This window comes from Cucurbita maxima, unplaced genomic scaffold (genome assembly GCF_002738345.1).
Source record: "Cucurbita maxima cultivar Rimu unplaced genomic scaffold, Cmax_1.0 Cma_Scf00021, whole genome shotgun sequence".
Classification (NCBI taxonomy): Eukaryota; Viridiplantae; Streptophyta; class Magnoliopsida; order Cucurbitales; family Cucurbitaceae; genus Cucurbita; species Cucurbita maxima.
This window is the reverse complement of record NW_019272037.1, coordinates 2,478,086-2,498,082: the sequence shown is the minus strand read 5'-3', so window position 1 is coordinate 2,498,082 and position 19,997 is coordinate 2,478,086. Positions and strand designations below refer to the sequence as shown.

Genomic DNA, 19,997 nt, shown 5'->3' with positions numbered 1-19,997 from the left:
TTTTTTTTTTTTTTTTTTTTTTTTTTTTTTTTTTTTTTTTTTTTTTTTTTTGGTCAGTGATGATTCTGTGTTGGTGCAAAAAAATGTGAGGTTCATGCACCGGAGAGAAGCAAGGACTTACAAGGTTACATCATGTTTTATATATACGAAAATAAATAATAAAAAAATAAAAATAAAAAAGGGAAATACATATATATTAGATTTGGCGGCGTTTAACATAAAGTAATAATATAATAATATAAATGTAAAAAGTGAGAGAGAAAAGTAAAAGGAAAATAGACGGCGTCAAGAAGACAGGGAAAATTGGATGATTCGAAGTGAAGGAGAAAGCGACGGAACATCAGAGAGACGTGGGCCGCTGTGTCGATGCGGTGTGATGCGATGCCATTTTCCAACTAAATTTAGCTTTTCTAATGATTCTCCCCTTTTCCCTATTCATTTCATTTCCACATTTTTTTTTCTCTCTCTCTCTCTTAATTATAAATTTTATTTACTAGAATAAATTATTAAATGCCGAAAGAAACACGATCACCCCATAAAGTCACCGAGGAGATATGACGGGGATAAAGAGAAAAAATAGGAGAGTGTAACACTTTAGTACTCGTCACTCACGAGGAGTGTGACTATGCAGCATGATTGGTAGAGATACATGTTAACTTATAGGCACGAGGTGTGTTGGATGCTATTGTGCATGGTGACGTTGAGGAGTGTAAGGACAAACTTGCTCTTACTACCATGACGTCTTTCTCATGTTGGCTAAGAAGAACTCAGCTAAAGCAGCGTGGGAGCCGCTGTAACAATACATGTGGGTGTGAAATGTGACAATGAAGCAAAAGTTAGAGCTTAAAAAGTGAGTTCGAGGCTATTGGCATGAAGATAATGAGTTAATAGGATCATAATTGACATATGTTGTTAAAATTTTTTCGAAATATGACCGAGTTAACTAAGGATTAAACAAAGTTGATACTAGAGAGTAACATACAAACATTCTTATCAAGTCTCTAGCAAAAGTCAAATTTGCAAACAATAGTAGTTACTTTAAGTGAAGAATATCGAGTAAAGTCAAGACGGAAGAGAATGTGAGTTAATAAAGTTGACTTAATATATATTTCGATCGTGGATGATATCCCACATTGTCGTCACACTAGATCACATCAATCCGCTCTAGCCCTGTCCTGTCGCTAGCCACTCTCAGGTGTAAGCAGAGCACGTTCACTACTGCTCTACTTACCCACGCAGTTAATTACCCATGTCAATGCTGTCGCCGCTCCAACCGTGGTGACGACACTAAAGGGTGGTGTTCATCTGATTTACATCCCCTTTTTCTCTCATGTGAATAAGACTACCTCAACCACCCAAAAAAGGGACATCATCAAGGATGTCAACACACTCTCCAACGAGATTTAAGACATTTTGGGCGAGTTTTAAGGTTCTGACATGTCTTCATTTACCCTTATATGACAGTGATTGAAAATAGGTCTCTTTAAGATTTAGATGGCATATGGGTAAGCTATAACCATCGAGTTGATCTTACGGTGTTTGAATGTAAGATTCGGTGTGAGTTGAATTCCACCTTTCAGGAGTTCATCATCCCGGCTAACTCTAATACCATTCGTAGTAAGCCAAATTCACTACTAGTAAATATTGTCTGTTTTAGCTCGATATTTATCGTCATCAGTCTCACAATTTTAAAACGCGTATGTTATGGAGAAATTTCTACACCCTTATAAGCAATGTTTCGTTTTGTTTTCCAATTGACGTGAGATCTCACATCCTATGGTGGAATTTAGTTTAAAAATACTTGTTTTAGTAAAGAAATTTAGATATATTTCATTTTGTTCTCCAATTAACGGAAATCTCACATCTTATGGTGGAATTTAGTTTAAAAATACTTGTTTTAGTAAAGAAATTTAGATGGTGTCTGTGACCATTACGAATGATCCATGATTTTGAGGAAGGGTCATCAATGTATGAGCGGAGTGGTCAGTACCTCCATAAGCCAGTTAGGGTCGAGCTACATGAGCCTCATTCAAAATAGGTCATGAGAGAGTGACGACCCTTTTTAATTCAAATTGGTTTCTTGATATTATTCATGATTGTCATGTATATGTATATATATCCAACCATGACGAGAGATTACCTTACTAAGCCTTTTAAATATTCACCTATTTTTTAAAAAAAAAACCGAGTAAATGCAAGGCTATGATGTGAGAGTGATGGAGAAAGCTAGCTAACGGGTCTAAATCAATATCAAAATTCCTAAATTAACCAATAATTTTACCCTTTTACTTTATTTATTGCTTTAATTTCTATAGTTTAAAAATTGTGGTAGCTAACTGACATGAAAATATATAATAAAACTATAGGATAAAAACATTATTTGATATTATATTGTAAAGATAGAGACTTAGAATATATCCTCCTCCAATTCAAATTTAACTTCACAATTATTTAAAAAAAAAATAATTTTATGAATCAATTTTTACTATTTATTAATGATTTATTGCTATTTTTACTTAATTACATTTAAAAATAAACTCAAATTTACCTAAATAAATGTATTTATCTCCAAAAATCTCATAGTTTTTAAATAAGGAAAGAAGAACAACGGAAGGCAATTCTCTCATATTTCTCTAATTTTAATTAATTATTCCATTTTAAAAAAATGAATACACGTGAAAATTATGCATTAATAATTAAATTTAAAAAAAAGAATCAAGATTTAAAATCATTATTGTGAAAATATGACTAAAATTAGAAAGGAAAAAAATGTGGCTCGTATAATTGGTCAGAATTTTAAAGAAAAAAAAAAAGAAAAAGAAAAAGAAAACCCATTTTAGTCTTTACGCCGTTAAACACGACAGGGTCAAACATACGTGGTACAAATGCTAAGTTGTCATTGCCTAGAAACTTGACACGTATGCACTTAATCATGTCAGAATATTACAGAACTGCACGAGAGACTGACACGTCATTACCCGACGATGGGACCACTAACCCCATCATCGGATTAGACCGCGTTTGGCTGCAAATTCAAAAAGGTCTTTTCAGTCCACTAGACCAACTTTTTTCCCCAAAAGAAACCCCCAACGTTACGAGCCGTGATTGGGCGAAGGGCTTAATTTTTAAATATTAAAATATTAGCCCCTCTAACACGTGTCCTCATATCCTTCATTTGAAGCATCGACAGACATTGCTGTCCCCTATAAAAAACCCCCAACAAGATTACCTTATTCCACTGTTACATAAAATACTGATGCCTCCATTATTCCATGCTTACAATTTTCAATCACATTTATTATTTTCCCAATTTCTTTTTAATTTTAAATTTTTTCTAAAATTCAATTAGGTTAGGTTAGTTGGTGGAATATTACGTTCACTAATCTTATTATATGGTACCCTGTCATTCATCAACTAGAATCATAATAAAATTTTCAACACGTTATCTTATCTTTCTTTTCCACATCGTTCATTGTGTGGCTTTCAATTAACCGTAATTAAGAAGATGTTAAATAGTAACGTTTGATACACGATCAAAATGGGTATTGGGTATTTTTATTTTTATTATAATTAATCTTAAATTAAAACGTCGAATCCCATGATAAACAAGAAGGTGCGTCATTTATGATATATTTGATCAAAAATCACAATCGAAATCTTATCTCGAGGCATCAAATCATTTGAGAATGAAATGTTTAATAGAAATGACATGAATTATTGATTAAATTCTACCTAATTAATCGTAATTATTATTATTATTGGTTTTATTTCCAATCAACAACACGAAAAAAAAAAGAATTGGGTGGAAAAAGAATGGAAGGGACAGAAGAGTAATTTCAGGTTATCCGGTGAAGATATGGATGTCGACAGCCAAAATGAGAATGGTGAAGATGCCGAAGAAGAGGATGGTATGGACGATAATGGCCTTGCCGTTAGTGGTGAAGCTTCCGAATTCCACCATGCGAGCATTTCCGGGCAGCTGGAAGAGCAGTCCCGGGGAGAGGAGGATGAAGAGCAGTAACCCGAACAGAACCGGCGCCCAGTCCAACATTGAGTCTCCGGCAGCGGCGGGGCATACAAGGAGTTGGAGAAGGAGGTGGTGGTGGTGGTGGTGGTTCAGTTGTGATAGTTTGGGGTTCTATTTATAGAGCTCCTGTTGGGATTTGGGTTGCGTTTAATTTGCACCGTCGTGACTCTGTTAAATCGACTAATTTTGGGTGTAATTTTTGGCATTAGTGTTTGGGGATTCTGACGGAAGTGATGCTTCTGAAAAGAAAAGAAATGAAAACAATATGGTTTTGTTTCTCTTTATTCATTTCTTGTGTGAGTGCAATTACTTTTGCCTTTGTGTTTGAGAGCCCTTCTTCGTTGGGTTTAGCATCATTCTCTTCCCTTTCAAATTCATCTATGAATTATTATTATAAATGGTGTCAAAGTCGCACTTCACTTCTCCTTGTGTTCATCCTCGAATCAAGGTGGAAGTTGGAGGCACTTGAGTAAAATAATGGTACATGATTGAAGCGAGACGACGTCTAAATGAAAGATCCTAATGATAGGATAGCTAAAACAAAATTGAAAAAATTGGAAGTCACTACCTATATTAACAACGTGCACCTTTCTTTTTAATGACTCAATCATGCGAACTACATGATGAAGCGTGTTTTGTTTGAAACAATTTTATGTGAATTTTTTATAAGATATATTGAAAATAGTTTTCACTCTTAAGAAGCGAATATTGTATAACTTGATCATGTTGTATGGAGATGGACGGAATGTTGGGTTAAAGGTATAATCGACAAAATAATAATAAAAATAAATAATGGTAGGTAATTAGAGTAACCATATTGTATAGAAAATATTATGCGAATTTATTTAAAATTTGTCCATTTTCACACATTTTTCTTACAAATCAGAAAGCCCCTAAAAACGTGACCGACAAAAATATTAAAATATGGTAATATATATAATAAAAATTAGATTGGGGGGTAGGAAATGAGATATAATTATTTGGGAGAATAAGAAAAAGGGAGTAGGGGATCTTCTATAGCACAACAAAAAAAGATAGGACATGACCGAGACAAGAGCGTATGTGTCGGGTGGCGAACAAATTTGCTCCACAGCTCCAACGCAGGCACCACTTCACCTGCCCCTGTCGTCCACATACCCCGCCGGCCCACTGCGCCAAGACACGATGAGGAGAAGAAGAAGAGTATTGGTAGTGGCAAGGAGGAGGGACACCAAACCCGCCGCCGGAGGTCGGAGGAAAGGGAAACGGACATTGCCGGAGAAGAGAGGAGGCAGATACTATAAATATGTATTATTTGTAATATGTAAATTCAATAAAGAAAAAAAAACAAAAAATATAATAAAACCGTGGACGGCAGGGTTCGATCCTGCGCGGACGAATTATTTGTAATATCTAAATTCAATAAAGAAAAAAAACAAACAACATAATAAAACCGTCGACAGCAGGGTTCGAACCTGCGCGGGCGAAGCCCAACAGATTTCAAGTCTGTCTCCTTAACCACTCGGACATATCGACTTTTTGATGACGGTAAAGTTAAATTTATTTATTTATAATTAGAATATCTCGACTGGAGACAAAACTATATATGAGTTCACTCTTATTTCTCCCTCCACTGGTTTCGCCATGGAAGGAGTAGCTGAAGAAGAAGAACCAGTACCGCTCGCTCTGTCCCCACTTGAACCTCTCTCCCTTCCATGGCCGCGCTTCAAGATTCAAATCACAAACCCTTGATTCCGTTAACAATGGTAATTTCTACTGTTTTCTGTTAAATTTTGGTACTAGTTCCTGTCTGCCCTAATTTTTCATTGCTTTCTGAACCGAATCATCGACAATGTAGCTTACTGCGTCTTGGAGTTCCCCCAATTTTATTCATCTTGATGTTGCAGCAAAATTATGCCAATCCGTCGTGTGTTTCTTCAAAAAAAAAAAAAACCTAAATCATCATCTTTAGCATTCCTGAAAATTTCTCTGGGAATCCAATCCAGATTTTAGTTCTCTGAAGCCCCGTGCATCATGATGTGCTTTAATGCTGTTCTACTGGTGTTGCTTTTCATGTTTTTGCTCTACTTCATTTGATTTGCAGAAGCTTCAAGGAGTGATCCTTGAAACACAAAGGAACGCAAAAATTCAGGTAATTGAACTGAACTTATCAATGGCAGATATAAACTTCGCATTTCAGATCAATTAGACTGCTAAGTTAGAGATGAGAACGGATTCTGTTTACCATACTCACCATTGGCTTATTCTTTTGAATTCATTACTAATTTTACAAAAGATTAAGAATCTTATAATCTAACAACTGCAGGGACTTTCAGGTTTGAGTTTAATAGCTTCTTGAACTTGAAAGACTCCCATAAGTCCATAATCTATCGAATATAATGTTCAAAGACCTTGTTGCATTTAACATTTTTTAGCTTCACAGGCCAATTAGAACCGAGCCTAGAGAGTTTAGGGCCCCATAAGAACATAAGTCTCGTGTTAAAAGAGAGTAGAGTTGTGACTTATAGAACAAGAAGCATTCATGATTATGACAGACCAATATTTAGAAGAAGAGGTTGATGAGAATTTTGTGCTAGAAATCACAACTCTTCACAATGGTATTTGTATTGTCTACCTTGAGCATTAGCTCTCCTGAATTTGCTTTTGGTTTCTCCAAAAGACCTGATACCAATGAAGATGTATTTCTTACTTATAACTTCATGATCTTCCTTTTAATTAGCTAACGTGTTACTCCCTTCCAACAATCCTCTCCTCAGGCACTATGGTATTATATTGTCTACCTTGAGCATTAGCTCTCTTGGATTTGCTTTTGGTTTCTCCAAAAGACCTTATACCAATGGAGATGTATTCCTTACTTATAACTTCATGATCTTCCTTTTAATTAGCCAACATGTGACTCCCTCCCAACAATCCTCTCCTTAACCGAGGCTCGACTCCTTCTCTTGAGTTCTTGAACAAAGTACCACCTTTATTCGACACTTGAGTCACTTTTGACTACACTTTCGAGTCTCACAACTTCTTTGTTTGACACTTGAGGATTCTATTGACACAACTAAGATAAGGGCATGATTTTGATACTATGTTACGAATTATGGATCTTTCACAATGATATGATATTGTTCACTTTGAGCATAAACTATCATGATTTTGTTTTTCGTTTCCCCAAATACTTATAAACCCATGATCAACCCCTTAATTAGACGACGTAGGACTCTTCTCCGAACAATCCGGAAAGCGAGAAGTGATTGAGATTTTGATAAAAGGAGATGTGGCTGCATATATAGAATCATGGCTACAAAAGTGACTTATGTGTATACCTTCACAGCTGCTTTAGGGGACTCCAAAGGACAGGAAGAACCAATGAGGAAGATCATAGACCAGTTGGATTTCCATGATGACTAGTTCGAATCCTGTTTAGTTCAAGCTATTGAAGCCATCGTGAGCATAGCCTAACCGTTGTCGGTGTGTCCTAAAGCACCTAAACATTAGTGTTCAAATTATCATCTCAACCTAAAAACGAAAGCTAAAGTTTTTTTTTTTTTTTCTTTTCATGATTTTTAATGGTTAAATTATAAAATTAAATACTCCTAAACCATGAGAACTACGAGGTTGGTTTCAATGATACCTCCGAACTCTTAAAAGTTTCACTTTAACTCTTGAAATATTAAGTTTTTTTCAAAATAATCCTCAAAAATTAAAAAAAAAATGTAAATGTAGAAGAAACTAAATTGTCTTTTTTTATTCGATAAAGATTTAATTGAAAAAATACTTAAACATGAAGACCAAATTATAAATTCCGATTCTTAAGAGAATTCAAGTGACTTGATTTTTTACAGCTTTGTTACTTACCATACTTCAGCTCCGTGCAAACACACCATAAATAGAGATGTCCGTGAGATGGGGCATGGACGGGGAAGTTTTTGTTGTTCGGTCCTTGTTTCTTATTTCATTTGAAATATTTCTTTCAAATAAAATGTTAATAGATCCATATAATTTTAGTTAAAGAATGTAAAATATTATAATAAATTCAATATTATGACGTAAGAAAATAATATTTAATATAATTTCTAAAAAATAAAATATAAATACTAGTAGGATAAAATCTCTCTTCATTTCCTCCCCTATTTGTCGTTTAAATTAAAATTTACCATTTTGGGGCAGGTCAATTGGCATCTCTATAAATGATAGTTCAAGGGTATTTCTGTGATTTCAAATATTTCGGCGGCCCATCAATTTTGACCCAATCTCCCTAGTCTAGCTGCGCTCAAAGCATTTCTTTTCTTCCTTGATACCTCCAGACGCCCCCAACCCGTTCAAATCTGAATCCAAAATTCGCGGAACATTTCTTTTGTCGACGTTCCCTTCGCATCTCGGAGAAATGGATGCCGTAGATTCTGTTGTTGATCCTCTCAGAGAGTTCGCCAAGGACAGCGTTCGTCTCGTTAAGAGGTGTCATAAACCCGATCGCAAGGGTATGTTTCTTTCTTTGACATTATATTGCATAGATCTGATTCAATCGAAGTCACAGATTCCGTTTTCCGTTTCAATTTGACTTATTCAACATTTTGGTGATGCAGAATTCACCAAGGTTGCCGTTCGTACCGCTATCGGCTTCGTTGTGATGGGATTTGTAGGGTTCTTTGTCAAGCTAATCTTCATTCCGATCAACAATATCATCGTTGGATCTGGTTAGATTAGGTATGCATCCAATCAAATAGGTCTTCTATTTTTCTCTTCGATCTGGCTTGTTTGTGTTCTGCATCGTGCTCATCTTATTGAAGTTTTTTGCAATTACGGAACGGATCGATAATTCCTTAAATTTTCGTTCGATGCACGTCCATGCAATGCCTACCGAATTGCATGACATTGTATATTTAGGCACGATCGATCCAAATGATTGAAGATAGTACGACTAGCATCCATGCTTTTTATAACGCTCCTCATATTCAAGACGTTCTTGTTGTGGATTTGCGTTTATTTTCTTCCAATAGGTCTTCGTTTATGGTTGAGAAGGAGAATCGTTAGGAAACATTATTGAAGCAGCTCTCTGTTAGTTAGTTCCTACGCTGCTATCCTTGTAGATGTGAACTTTTCTGAGTGCCAATCTTCAGATGTTGTGGTTTTAATATCTAGTCTAGTTTGTAGTTCACTTCCCTTCTCTGTATGTTAAACTATAAATTTTGTATTTTTCTTAATGCCCTAGGTAGTTAGCTTCTTGTCTTCATCCTCTTTGAAACTTTAAGAACATCTTAATGGCGATATTGTTTGTCATGGTTCTCGGAGAAACTAGGAATTATTTTACTGGACAGGAATGAGATATCTATATTATGAACCGGTTGTGGATTGTTAGCATTTCCTCTGCTCGCCTACATCTTAGTGTGCATTCGTTTCAAATCTTAGTCACCTGAAAAACAATTGTTGACTAGAGATGAGAGCAGGGCAGAGCCCAGAAGGAAGTAGATGCCCCACTTAGTTTATTGTAAACTGAAAAGGTATATATAAAGTACTTAAGTTCTGTAGTTTTCCTCTAATTTGAGTGATGGAAAGTGATGGAGGCTTGAAGTGTGAAGATATTAAAACAGAGGTGTAACTGTTAAAGGAATGTTCAGTTTGCTAACAAACATCAACCAAAAGGTTCGAAGTGAGAAACTTTGGAAGCAGAGTGCAGGAATCGGACCCCTGTATTTGGAATTTACAGGGACTGAAGAATGTAGTGGTAGTTATGTGTGGATAACATTAATAATTTTATAACATGCATTTGAATGCCCATTAGGCAACCAAAGAAAGAAAGCATTAGAAAGAGAATTTGGAGAGTAAACAATTAGGAGTTGGATGCTGTATTTTGGAATGGCACAGGACTACAATTGTGAAACCTGGCCCTACATATTCATGCTTGCAAACCAAATGCTCCTTCAGAGTATATATGCTTTCCTTAAAATGTTTCTTTCTAGTCCATAGTTTACATCTTTAACGCATTATTTTGGGACCATCTGTTCCACTTAATGTGGCTGATTGATATTCCTCGCATTAGATCTGCCTGTTTCTATCCTTCCGATTCATGTATTTATGTTCATGAAAGTGGTTGTTTATTTTATTATAAAATAAATGTAAATTCAATTCAGTGATTAGATCCATGGAAGTCATTTAAGGTGTTCTTCTCGATGCTCGATAGGATGAATGTGTACCCTGTGTTCAATACCCCAACACCCCCATCATTTATTTTCTCTTCCAGCCACTGCACCCTCAATTGTGTTAAATACTGTCAAAGCCTACGACACCAGATAATTAGACGCTAATTCTGTTTTGCCAATGAATTTTCAGGTCATGATGAAGTTCGTAAATGATGGGGGCTGGCGTTTACAGTTAGTGCGGCCTGTGTTCACTGAGGAATACTTAACATTTAGCTATCCTTTAGAACTTTTAAATCGTAAATTGAGTAAACCCAGGATATATGGAAAATTTTCTTATCATATTTTAATGAGCTCACTCTCTTTTTATATTTGAATGATATAACATGTTTTTATGGTTAAATATTCGTTCCAAAATTTATTATTCCAGAAGTGACCATATATATATAGCCGCCAATCTGGTGGGGACAAGAATATTCGTGTTTATCGCATACTGCTAAATGTGAATCTCCATTAGGAGGAAGGCCAATGGAGGAATTATGGTAATTCTTCAGGTTTATAAATTGTTTTGTTTGGAAAGCTTTTCTTAAAATGGACTTACCTTGGTAAACAAGTTGAAGGGCAATGAAAGACAAGTACAAGTCAACGGCCATTTTCATCTCAGTATCAAGATGGAGAACTCTAGATGGATTTTACTTTTGATAGACATGTTTTCTTTAGGATTATAAAATTTGTTATAACAATGTGCTCAAATAATGTTTAAAAAGTGCTTTAACTATATAATGTATTTTGGGGTAGCAAAGACACCAATTAAAACTAATGAAAAATACCCACAAATGCTAATTCTCTATCGCGTACTTGAAATTTGAAAATGAGAGGTGATCATTTGAAACATCGTGGTTCAGTTGATCTTTTTCAAATGGGTAACAGTAGGGGAATAGTGACTGATGAACCATTCATCGGCTGATTCAACAAAATGAAGAACAGTTTCCAGTCTTCCACGGATCTGAAGTCATATTCTTTTGGAAGTCATTTTGAAGAATGAACGAAAGGGGTATTTTTCCACCTTTACAAAAAAGGCGAGCACAGAGGAGAACGTTGAAGTTCGAGAAGGTCAAAATGGATGGAAATGACCCAGCAACCATTTGAAAGCCACCTTCAACTCTACTCATACCCACCAAATGGACCAAAAAGATACAGATGTCTCAAAGTCTCCATCTGAAATCAATGATTGAAATGACCAACCTCCTTCAGATTTATGTCCTTTCAAGCCTCTTCAGCAGCCACTTTCCATTCGTCAAAGGTAAGGATTGGTCCATTCCTCAAATGTAAAGATCCAATCCACCACTAGCAGATATTGTCTTCTTTAGACTTTTCATTTCGAGATTCCTCTCAATTTTTTTAAACGTCTACTAGGAAGAGGTTTCCACACCCTTATAAAGAATGTTTCGTTCTCCTCCAACGTGGGATCTCACAATTTATTCCTTTTAGGGCTCAGCGTCTTCGCTGGCACTCACTCTCATCTTTAGTCGATGTGGGATCTCACAATCCACCCTCCTTCAAGGCCCAACATCATCGTTGGTACTCGTTCGCAAAGCCGACAGACGAATACAAAAGGGCAATGCTTTGAGAATAAGCAAAAGCATTTCTTATTCCACACTCAAGAGGTGATTAGGCATAACAACTTGCACCCAGGAACACCCCACCAGTGGCCCTCCAATAAGAATAAGATGGTGGCTCTGATGCGGTTGAAATCGAACAACAGTAAAAGAAAATGCCTCCAGAAGTGGCAGATTGGCCCTCACTCGTGCCATCAGAATCATTCTTTTCTCCCCCCTCTGTCTCACCACCTTCACAGCACCCATATCCATCAGTAAACTTCAAAATCAGTAGAGGAATCAAAGGCATGAGTTCTACAAGAAACAAAATCCTACCTGTTCTCGTGTTGATTCTGTCTAGTCTTTCCATTTTCAGACTTGTTAGGATTGCACTTACCACATCTTATACTTCTCCACTTCTAGCAATTGCATTGCCTCCAAAGCTTCAACGCCCAATATCAGGGTTCTCAAGAAATCACAGTAGAACCTCTGCAAATGAAGCTACCATTTCAGAGAAAGAATTCAAGCTTCTTTCAAATCTGATTGCCAAAAAAGTACCCTGCAATCTCCTTTTCTTTGGGATAGAATCACAGTACCTTAACCTCTCAGCAGTCAATCCTGGTGGAAAGAATGTTTTTCTGGAGGACGATCCCTACAAACTGAGCATATTCAAAGTCAATTCAAATCACACCCGGATGTACAAAGTTGATTACAAGCTTCATGCAGAAAAAGCTTACAAGTTGTTAAAACATGCCAGAGGAAACAAATCATGTGCACCAAACTCGGGCCTCAGGAATTCATCCAGATGCCAACTTGCGTTGACAGATCTTCCAAGAGAAGTTTATGAAGTAAAATGGGATGTGGTGGTCGTGGATGGACCGAGAGGAGATAGTCCTCTGGCACCAGGAAGAATGGCAACAATTTACAGTGCTGCTATCATAGCAAGAGAAGGGAACACCACTGATGTAGTTGTACACGATATAGATCGTATGATCGAAAAGTGGTATTCTTGGGAGTTCCTTTGTGATGAAAACTTGATTTCCTCTAAAGGGAAACTCTGGATTTTCAGGATTAGAAATGAGAAAAATTCTACCAGATTCTGCCCTGACAAAAGCATTTTGATCCAACAATGAGCTCACCTTTGTTCTGAGATGAAGGTACAGAGAAACATACATGTAATCAGTCCCTGTGAACCTTTCTTGGAAGCTAGGGGAAAAGCGATGGAACAGCTGCTTGGCCACTGCAAAAGTAGAACACGGAGATTTGAAGAACCAAATTCTAGTAATTAGCCGCTTGGCCAGCGACTGTCAGAAGAACACACATTTTCTTTCATTTGTGAATGCATTCAAATGAAAGAAACCCACTAGTGAATGCCCAGAGTGATCCAACAGAGCTTCTTTCATTTGTTTAGCATATTGATCATAAAAATAGTATTTATACAGCGTAGATCAAGCCCTGACCAAATACAAGCTGGTCAGGCGCTTTGCCCAACAAGCATTGCAGAAGAAAACCAAAAGGCTGTCATCAAGCTACATATTTACGAAATATAAACTTGTTTCAGATCACAACTTCGGTAGCAGAAGATAATTGGAGCAGGTGCAACAGAAATAGGGAATGAGAAACAAGGAGCAGGCATTCAACAGTGGGGTCAAACACTGTTTAGCAAATAAACTCACTAGTGAATGCCCAAAGTGATCCAACAGAGCTTCATTCTAAAAGATCTTGTTCTCAAGTACCACTAAACTAATATCTTGAGGCTTTTTTTTACCGGATACCTTAAGAAAATTGAAGTCATGTTTACTGCAAACAGTTTTGAGTAAATTGCCAATACACGAATGAAGAGGTGGAATAAGTCTGCCTCTGAAGTTTCCTATCAAACTCCAGCCTAATTCTATCTCCAAGCCAAACTGTGACAAGCATTGTGAATGTGCAAATATTCTCTAGAAGAAATGCTTTTGAAAATTGTTTTCTTATATGCTCGCGTGATTGGCAGTATCATCCACATCCTCCCGATCTCTTCGCTGCAAGAACAAGGATAAGTGATATAACATGTAAATCAGTCTAGGAAGAGGTCCAAGTCACTCCAAGAAATAGGAACAAAAATAAAATGCACATTACAGCAATAAGTCCCTGCGTGGTACAACATATCGTAGATTAATTCTACTAGTTGCAAATGTCGTCAGTAATCATTAGACCCCCCCTAGGATATCTTAATATTGAAATTTTTTATGTAAACTTCAAATTTTATGACTACATGATGGTTTAAGCACTAGAAAATAGAGTGCCCAAAACATCACCTTATTGTCACGTATCGGAACTTCCCACTTCCTCATTGCATCATACAAGCTAGGTCCAGTTGGGAAATACATGGTAAAATAACATTTTATAACAAAAAGATACAAAGGTGACGGAAATTTGAACAGTTGAACAAAAAATGTGTTGAAACGACATAAATAAATTGAAACACCAGAACTGCATTAAATATGATGAAAATGGAGCTCACCATCCGTTTGCTAATGTATGGCTGAATATTGACATTTGGTTCAGGTGGATTTTCAACCATCAGGAATTTTGATTTCTCCTTCTCAAATTCTTTTCTAGATTCTTTACGGCTACCAGATTGCCATACCCTACCAAAATTAGGAAGCCAATTCTCGTCATGATAGCTTTGGACAATTTCTCCTCTCTTCTTCATTTCCATCTCCAACTTTCTTTTTTCAGCCCATGCAGCTCCTACCCGTTTGGGGTTCAGTTTCTTGGACTTTGCAGATTCATTCAAGGAAGAAACGCCACCCCCAACCACTGGTCTTATTTGAACCTTAAACCCACTATCTTCATGGTTTTCAAGCCAAGGAGGCAACATCCCAGACTGAACATTTCCTCCGGAATCTCCAGAAACAATATTAGAAATCCGAGTGAGGGTCTGAAAACCTGAACAAAGATAATGAATAGAATGAAAACACACCACCACTATACAGTTTAGAATTTAGATGAAGATATATTCAGAGTAAGGAAATCAGTATAGCATAATTTTGATAGTACTGTTCCACTATTCCTTTTCAGCAAAAATATCATTAATACATGAATCAGTTGAGTAATATTACAATGAGAATAAGATTTCATAAAATTCCGTACCCTCAGTATGGCTTTCTTCATTCAAAGTTCTTTCACTCTGATGCATCCTGGACATCTATATCAAGTAGGTTATGCATTTAATAGAAATGTCAATACAAAAAAAACTTATGTATAGTATGAAAAATAAATATATAAATGTCAACTGGACTATGAAGTAAGTAAAGATTATACATCAACTACATAATATATATATACATAAACCGTCGTAATGTTAACTGGACTATGAAGTAGGTAAAATTAAGTAACTTGTGTAGAATAAACTATGCAAAACCTACTTCATAGAACATCCACCATCCATTGAAACCTTAGGCCTCTATAAATGTATTAACAAACTTGTAAATCTGACAGTTAACTACTATCCTTGTGAGAAGAAGCAACTATTTTGTAGATGCGTGAAATTGACAGGACAAAGGACCAGAAGAGTACAAAAAAAAAAAAAAAAAAAACAGTTACTGAAAGCCCCACTTGCCGCCGCCACCTCCATACCAAAACAAAATTGAAGGTCTTCAAGCACCAAAACAACGTTACTTCAAAGTAAATAGAAAACTCGACTGTTTTTTTAGAAGAGAGAATAATCAAACTTACCCCCTGACCACTAAAATGACCATTAGCAGTACACGTTCTACCACTATTCAGATGGTAATGCTTGTTGTCCTCGTTCACTGAATCACAATCATTCAGTCAATATAGCAGGAGTGTGTTACAAGTTTGTACACTATTACAGAACTTCTATGACTGATAAGAAATCAACGACAGGAGGTCTAATATAAAGGGGCAGCTTACATGGTAAATTCTTTGGGCTCCATACATGTGCACCAGAACATGAACCAGCATGCAAAGAAGAAGTGGTATTGTGTGGCAATGAGACCAAATTCGAAACATCAGAGGATCCTGAATAGGATGAATTGGATACCTGATACTCATTTGTATAACTGTGTAAAGGCAAAACACTAATTGACGAACTAGATTCAACAGAGTGGATATTATTATTCCCAAAATTATCAAATTTTCCATATTGGACTTGATTGTGGATATCATTTGCAGGTTGATTGTGGATATCATTTGCAGGTCCAAGACTGGATGTAGCAGCTATGCTTTGTACTTTGCACTTCTTCTCCCACTGGGATCAACAAAGATCGATTCAAATTAATAGCCAAGTAGAAGTAAAAATGAACTTCTAGAAATCTAAATGTGAATTGCATGATACACATGAATAATATAGTTCCAATAAATTTGATCCTTGTAAAAAGTAAAGGCTAGGGACTACCTTAGCTTCATCAGCTTCTAAAATTCTATAATTATTCAAACGTTCCATATCACCACCATACTTCCATAAGAAATGCTTCAAATTCTTCAGATGATCCGCACTGGCTAGGTGTTTAATTGCATTGCTACTGTTACAAAATCTCAAAACATGAAATAATGAAAGTAAAACATGAAAACTGCTCACCATACAATTCTTTAAATTAGCAACAGAGATATATATATATATATATATATATATATTCATTAAGAATAACTGCTACTGCACTGAAGGAGGTAAAGAAGGCAAAGAACCTACCAAGTCTAGAAGTAAGCCAACAACACTTCAAAAACCCTCCCATTTAACGTCAATTCTAAAGAACTCCATCTAGAAAACGAGTAAAATACACAATATCCTGAAGCTCTCTACAGAACTATGTACTAAATGGAGGGTTTTTCTTTAACCCCATTAACTTCAGTCATGGTTTCCCTTCCCTTTTGTTTACATTATATCAAAGAAACTCAGTCTTCTTTTAAAAGAAGAGAAAAATAACCTTTACAGGAGTTCAACCGTAATTAGCATATAAGTCAGCAGAAGTAGATTCTAAAATTTCCCAGAAAACATAAATATGCATCGTAATTACTTCAAGAAACAAGGAATTGAAAATAGACAGTAGATCAATACCATGCGAACGAACTATCATTCTCATCGACTTCAACATTGCAAAAGATGCACCAGAACCGATTGTGAGAAGCATACTCGGGCGTGAGGGGAAAAGGGGTGTTAAGAAAAAAGCGAACGTCGGACAGCTTGATCTCGAACCGAGATAGAAAAGCAGAAAGAGATTTTTTGTGGTTGGGAAAATACTTATGGCGCTGCCCTTGATCGTGGTTTAGTTTGCAGACGAGGCAGTATTCGTATGCACTCTTCTTCTCTTTTTTCTTCATTTTACGCATCGATCGTTGTTCATGTCCCGCGATGGCTACTCTGATACGAGGATTTCAATCGGCCTCTTTGGAAGCTCGAAGTGATTCCATGGAAGGGCGGTAATTCGTCCGGAACTGCTAGTAAGAATCGGGTTTCGCGGGAAACCAAGGCTCCGAGACGACGACGAGGGCAGCAAGACGCCTTATTTTGCTTGCCGTACGATTAGGATTTTATGTGAATAATGGTTTAAATAAAATGTTTCTTAACCTCTCAATTTGTGTATCTAAAGTTTTTTTCCATGTGATCAATAGGGTCAATATCTATTTTTTATTTAATAATTTTTTAGGTTTTATATTTTATTTAATAGATTTTTAATACATCTAATTTGACATTTTTAATTTTTAATTTTTTAAAGTTTAAATACCAAACAAACATAAATTTAAAAATTCAAAAACAAAACTGGTTACCGTAAACTCTAACACGTTTGAAAAATCTCCTTTCTCGTTTTAGTCTCTTACTATATTTGACTAGAAATTGTACTAAAACTAAAATCCAAAAGAAATAAACATTTAACTTTGTATATAAGACCTAACAACTCTTACGGAAAACGATTCGTCTCCTTTAAAATATTGCTTAAAAAAAACTTAATACAAACGAGATAATTTATACTTTTTTCATCGTCACTATCCGCTCTATAGTCAAATCTAGAGAATATGAACTCATCATATTCTTCTTTTTGGTATGTTGTATGAGCTGCTCTAGTGTTGTTCAAGATGGTTCAATCTTGGGTCTTTGATGTGGGTTGGATCTTTGAGGGTTGTATAATTCCCATCCAAAAAAATGCTGGAAGAAGTAAGCCTCTTAATTTGAAGAATAATATTTGTTGTCAAAAAAGAAAAACAACGAGGAATCCAGTCCAGAAAATAGTTTATTTGAAGCACTAGCCCTGAAATGGAATAGCTTCTCTCTCTTTGAACTCCCTAGAGTGCTATTGTAAGCTATAATTCAGATTGGATGAACACATACACTTTGCAGAGGGGAGCAAAATGGTGATATCCAAACGAGACCGAGAGCTGAAAACATTTGGACATCAAGAATTAAGGGCCTCAAGTTGTCTCCTCAGATCTTCAAGATCATCTGAAGAAGGGGCTGCGGATTCTGTGGGAGCCGGATGCTGCGACTCATCTGCAATTGGAAGCTCACGAACAAGACCTTCAGGAAGGGCATCTGCCAGGAAAAACAAATCAAAGTGAATATCAAATAGATTAAAGATATCCTTACCACAGCAAAGAACCAAATTCCTGCCATAAAAAATAATCAACAAATGACGTCTAATTTCTACTGGTTGAATCTAACTTCAAGATCAATATCAAGCTGGTAATAATATCAAGTTATATTACCAGATGAAACAAAGACTGTAACGACCTAAACCCACCACTAGCAGATATTATCCTCTTTAGGGTTTCCCTCAAGATTTTTAAAACGCGTGTACTAGAGAGAGATTTCCACACCCTTATAAAGAATGCTTCTTTCTTCTCCCCAGTCAGATGTGGGATCTCACAAAGCTCATACTTGATATTACTAAATGTTTAAAATGGGTTGTCCCAGATCATTTACCAGCATAAAATATCACCAATTTTGTGCAGAATCAATCAATATCAGCAATTATTATGGTGGACATAGCAAACCATGATGAAAATGAGGAATTTGCAGGACCATATACATGATCTGGGAGGGAGGCAAAGAGAACGGAAAGAAAATTCTGAAACTAACATAAATGCATAAAAGATCACCTGAAGTGGTTGCTCCCTCGATTTCAATCTCAACTTCATCAACAACACTGAAAATCAACAGTAAATAAATTAAGACACCGGAGGTGGAATCATAATAGACTCTTTGGATAATGCTAAATCTCGAATCTAAGTGTCTATAATCTGTAAGACTGCATCAATTCTTGATGAATTTTGGTAGCGCTGACAAGACCAAAAGGCAGAGATTTTATCTCTTCAAAGTTAAAACAAGGCTATCGATTTAAAATGTCCAATTTTTAACTAGAATTTCTCAACTGTATTTAATCTATGATTGAAAAGATAATCAAGTGAGGAATCAAGACTACATCATGTATAATGTTAGGAGTTAGAACAAACACCTTATGTTCCATTCATTATCAGCATGCAGTGGGATTTCTTCAACCGTCAATGCTTCTGCTTCCATCTTTGCCTTAGCTGCAGCATCACGTGCAGGTTTTGCAATAACGTATTCCTTCTGCACCACACATATTATTAATAATCCATAGGAATTCAAAAATCGAGATTAACTGACTTAAAAAACAGTCGGAGTTACCTGTCTTTCCAGACAAACCACATTTGAACACTGAGGATTGGGCCTCATTTCCATGGTCGGGAAGAAGTCTTTTAGAGAATTATATCCCTGCAATGAATATAACCAGTAAGAAAAAAAGGACAAGGGAGCCAAACAGAGCACAAACATACTGACTTATTTCGGAAACAAATCAATTTCTACTCCTACACTTTGGAGGATACATCAATTAAAATCTCAAACTAATAATTGCATCAATTTAAATCCTAAACATTTAAAAATGAATCAATTGAAACCTCCGTTAATGATTTATAACTATTTTCACTTGATTGCATCTAAAATCTAACTCAAAACCACCTAAATAAAGAGTAATTTTCTCACAAAATCCTACCAAAATAGGAAGAAAATTTATCACATAATATTACGCTTAATCCATGCATTTAAAAGTCAATTTGTGTGAAATTATACATTTAGATTTTAAAGTACGAATCATAACCGAGAATTCAAATTGATTCACTTACAAAAGTTTAAGGTTTTATTGATACAATGATTAGTTTGGAGTTGTTGTCTTTTTTTTTTTTTTTTTTTTTTTTTTTTTTTTTTTTTTTTTTTTTTTTTTT

The 19,997-nt window shown here is 35.9% G+C and overlaps 4 protein-coding genes, 1 long non-coding RNA gene and 1 other non-coding gene across 8 annotated transcripts in view; 2 read left to right on the top strand and 4 right to left on the bottom strand.

Moving 5' to 3' along the window:
• Positions 1–5,460: 5,460 nt before the first annotated feature.
• TRNAS-UGA lies at positions 5,461–5,542 on the bottom strand. Its single transcript has one exon. It is a non-coding gene; the product is annotated as a tRNA-Ser (tRNA).
• A 34-nt stretch (positions 5,543–5,576) lies between these two features.
• On the top strand, positions 5,577–10,579 carry LOC111495205 (protein transport protein Sec61 subunit gamma). Of its 2 annotated transcripts, none has more exons than XM_023145137.1 (3): positions 5,577–5,772; positions 6,111–6,158; positions 10,349–10,579. In XM_023145137.1, exons 1-3 carry the CDS (start codon positions 5,722–5,724, stop codon positions 10,529–10,531), a joined length of 282 nt encoding a protein of 93 aa, XP_023000905.1. In that variant the 5' UTR covers positions 5,577–5,721; the 3' UTR covers positions 10,532–10,579. The 2 variants fall into 2 exon arrangements, with proteins under 2 accessions (XP_023000905.1, XP_023000906.1); XM_023145138.1 differs by lacking the exons at positions 5,577–5,772; positions 6,111–6,158 and adding exons at positions 8,224–8,499; positions 8,605–8,725 and having other exon boundaries at positions 10,349–10,568.
• A 1,211-nt stretch (positions 10,580–11,790) lies between these two features.
• Positions 11,791–13,017, bottom strand: LOC111495206. Its single transcript, XR_002720283.1, has 2 exons — positions 12,927–13,017; positions 11,791–12,810 (listed from the first exon to the last, which is right to left on the bottom strand). It is a non-coding gene; the product is annotated as an uncharacterized LOC111495206 (long non-coding RNA).
• On the top strand, positions 11,997–13,095 carry LOC111495203 (glucuronoxylan 4-O-methyltransferase 1). 2 transcript variants are annotated; one of them, XM_023145136.1, is made up of 2 exons: positions 11,997–12,916; positions 13,004–13,095. In XM_023145136.1, exon 1 carries the CDS (start codon positions 12,062–12,064, stop codon positions 12,884–12,886), a length of 825 nt encoding a protein of 274 aa, XP_023000904.1. In that variant the 5' UTR covers positions 11,997–12,061; the 3' UTR covers positions 12,887–12,916; positions 13,004–13,095. The 2 variants fall into 2 exon arrangements, with proteins under 2 accessions (XP_023000904.1, XP_023000903.1); XM_023145135.1 differs by having other exon boundaries at positions 11,997–12,920; positions 13,008–13,095.
• Positions 13,096–13,445: 350 nt separating this feature from the next.
• Positions 13,446–17,264, bottom strand: LOC111495202 (TITAN-like protein). The gene is made up of 7 exons (XM_023145134.1): positions 16,816–17,264; positions 16,156–16,282; positions 15,672–16,008; positions 15,474–15,550; positions 14,889–14,943; positions 14,257–14,684; positions 13,446–13,774 (listed from the first exon to the last, which is right to left on the bottom strand). Exons 1-7 carry the CDS (start codon positions 17,085–17,087, stop codon positions 13,724–13,726), a joined length of 1,347 nt encoding a protein of 448 aa, XP_023000902.1. The 5' UTR covers positions 17,088–17,264; the 3' UTR covers positions 13,446–13,723.
• A 635-nt stretch (positions 17,265–17,899) lies between these two features.
• LOC111495339 (ubiquitin-like modifier-activating enzyme 5) overlaps positions 17,900–19,997 on the bottom strand; it is a 7,920-nt gene continuing 5,822 nt past the window's right edge. The window contains exons 11-14 of the mRNA XM_023145324.1: positions 19,402–19,488; positions 19,208–19,323; positions 18,852–18,898; positions 17,900–18,285 (exon numbers count right to left, since the gene is read on the bottom strand). Coding sequence (XP_023001092.1) covers positions 18,149–18,285; positions 18,852–18,898; positions 19,208–19,323; positions 19,402–19,488 — 387 coding nt within the window. The 3' untranslated portion in view covers positions 17,900–18,148. The remainder of the gene's footprint in view (positions 18,286–18,851; positions 18,899–19,207; positions 19,324–19,401; positions 19,489–19,997) is intronic.

Excerpts from the sequence above, each read along its gene's own strand:
- LOC111495202 (XM_023145134.1), bottom strand. The coding sequence starts at position 17,087 with ATGCGTAAAATGAAGAAAAAAGAGAAGAAGAGTGCATACGAATACTGC. Across the intron at positions 16,009-16,155 it reads TAGAAGCTGATGAAGCTAAG|TGGGAGAAGAAGTGCAAAGT; the intron begins GTAGTCCCTAGC and ends TGTTGATCCCAG. Across the intron at positions 15,551-15,671 it reads GAGCCCAAAGAATTTACCAT|TGAACGAGGACAACAAGCAT; the intron begins GTAAGCTGCCCC and ends ATTGTGATTCAG.
- LOC111495203 (XM_023145136.1), top strand. The coding sequence starts at position 12,062 with ATGAGTTCTACAAGAAACAAAATCCTACCTGTTCTCGTGTTGATTCTG.
- LOC111495205 (XM_023145137.1), top strand. The coding sequence starts at position 5,722 with ATGGCCGCGCTTCAAGATTCAAATCACAAACCCTTGATTCCGTTAACA. Across the intron at positions 5,773-6,110 it reads CCTTGATTCCGTTAACAATG|AAGCTTCAAGGAGTGATCCT; the intron begins GTAATTTCTACT and ends TTTGATTTGCAG. Across the intron at positions 6,159-10,348 it reads AAAGGAACGCAAAAATTCAG|GTCATGATGAAGTTCGTAAA; the intron begins GTAATTGAACTG and ends ATGAATTTTCAG.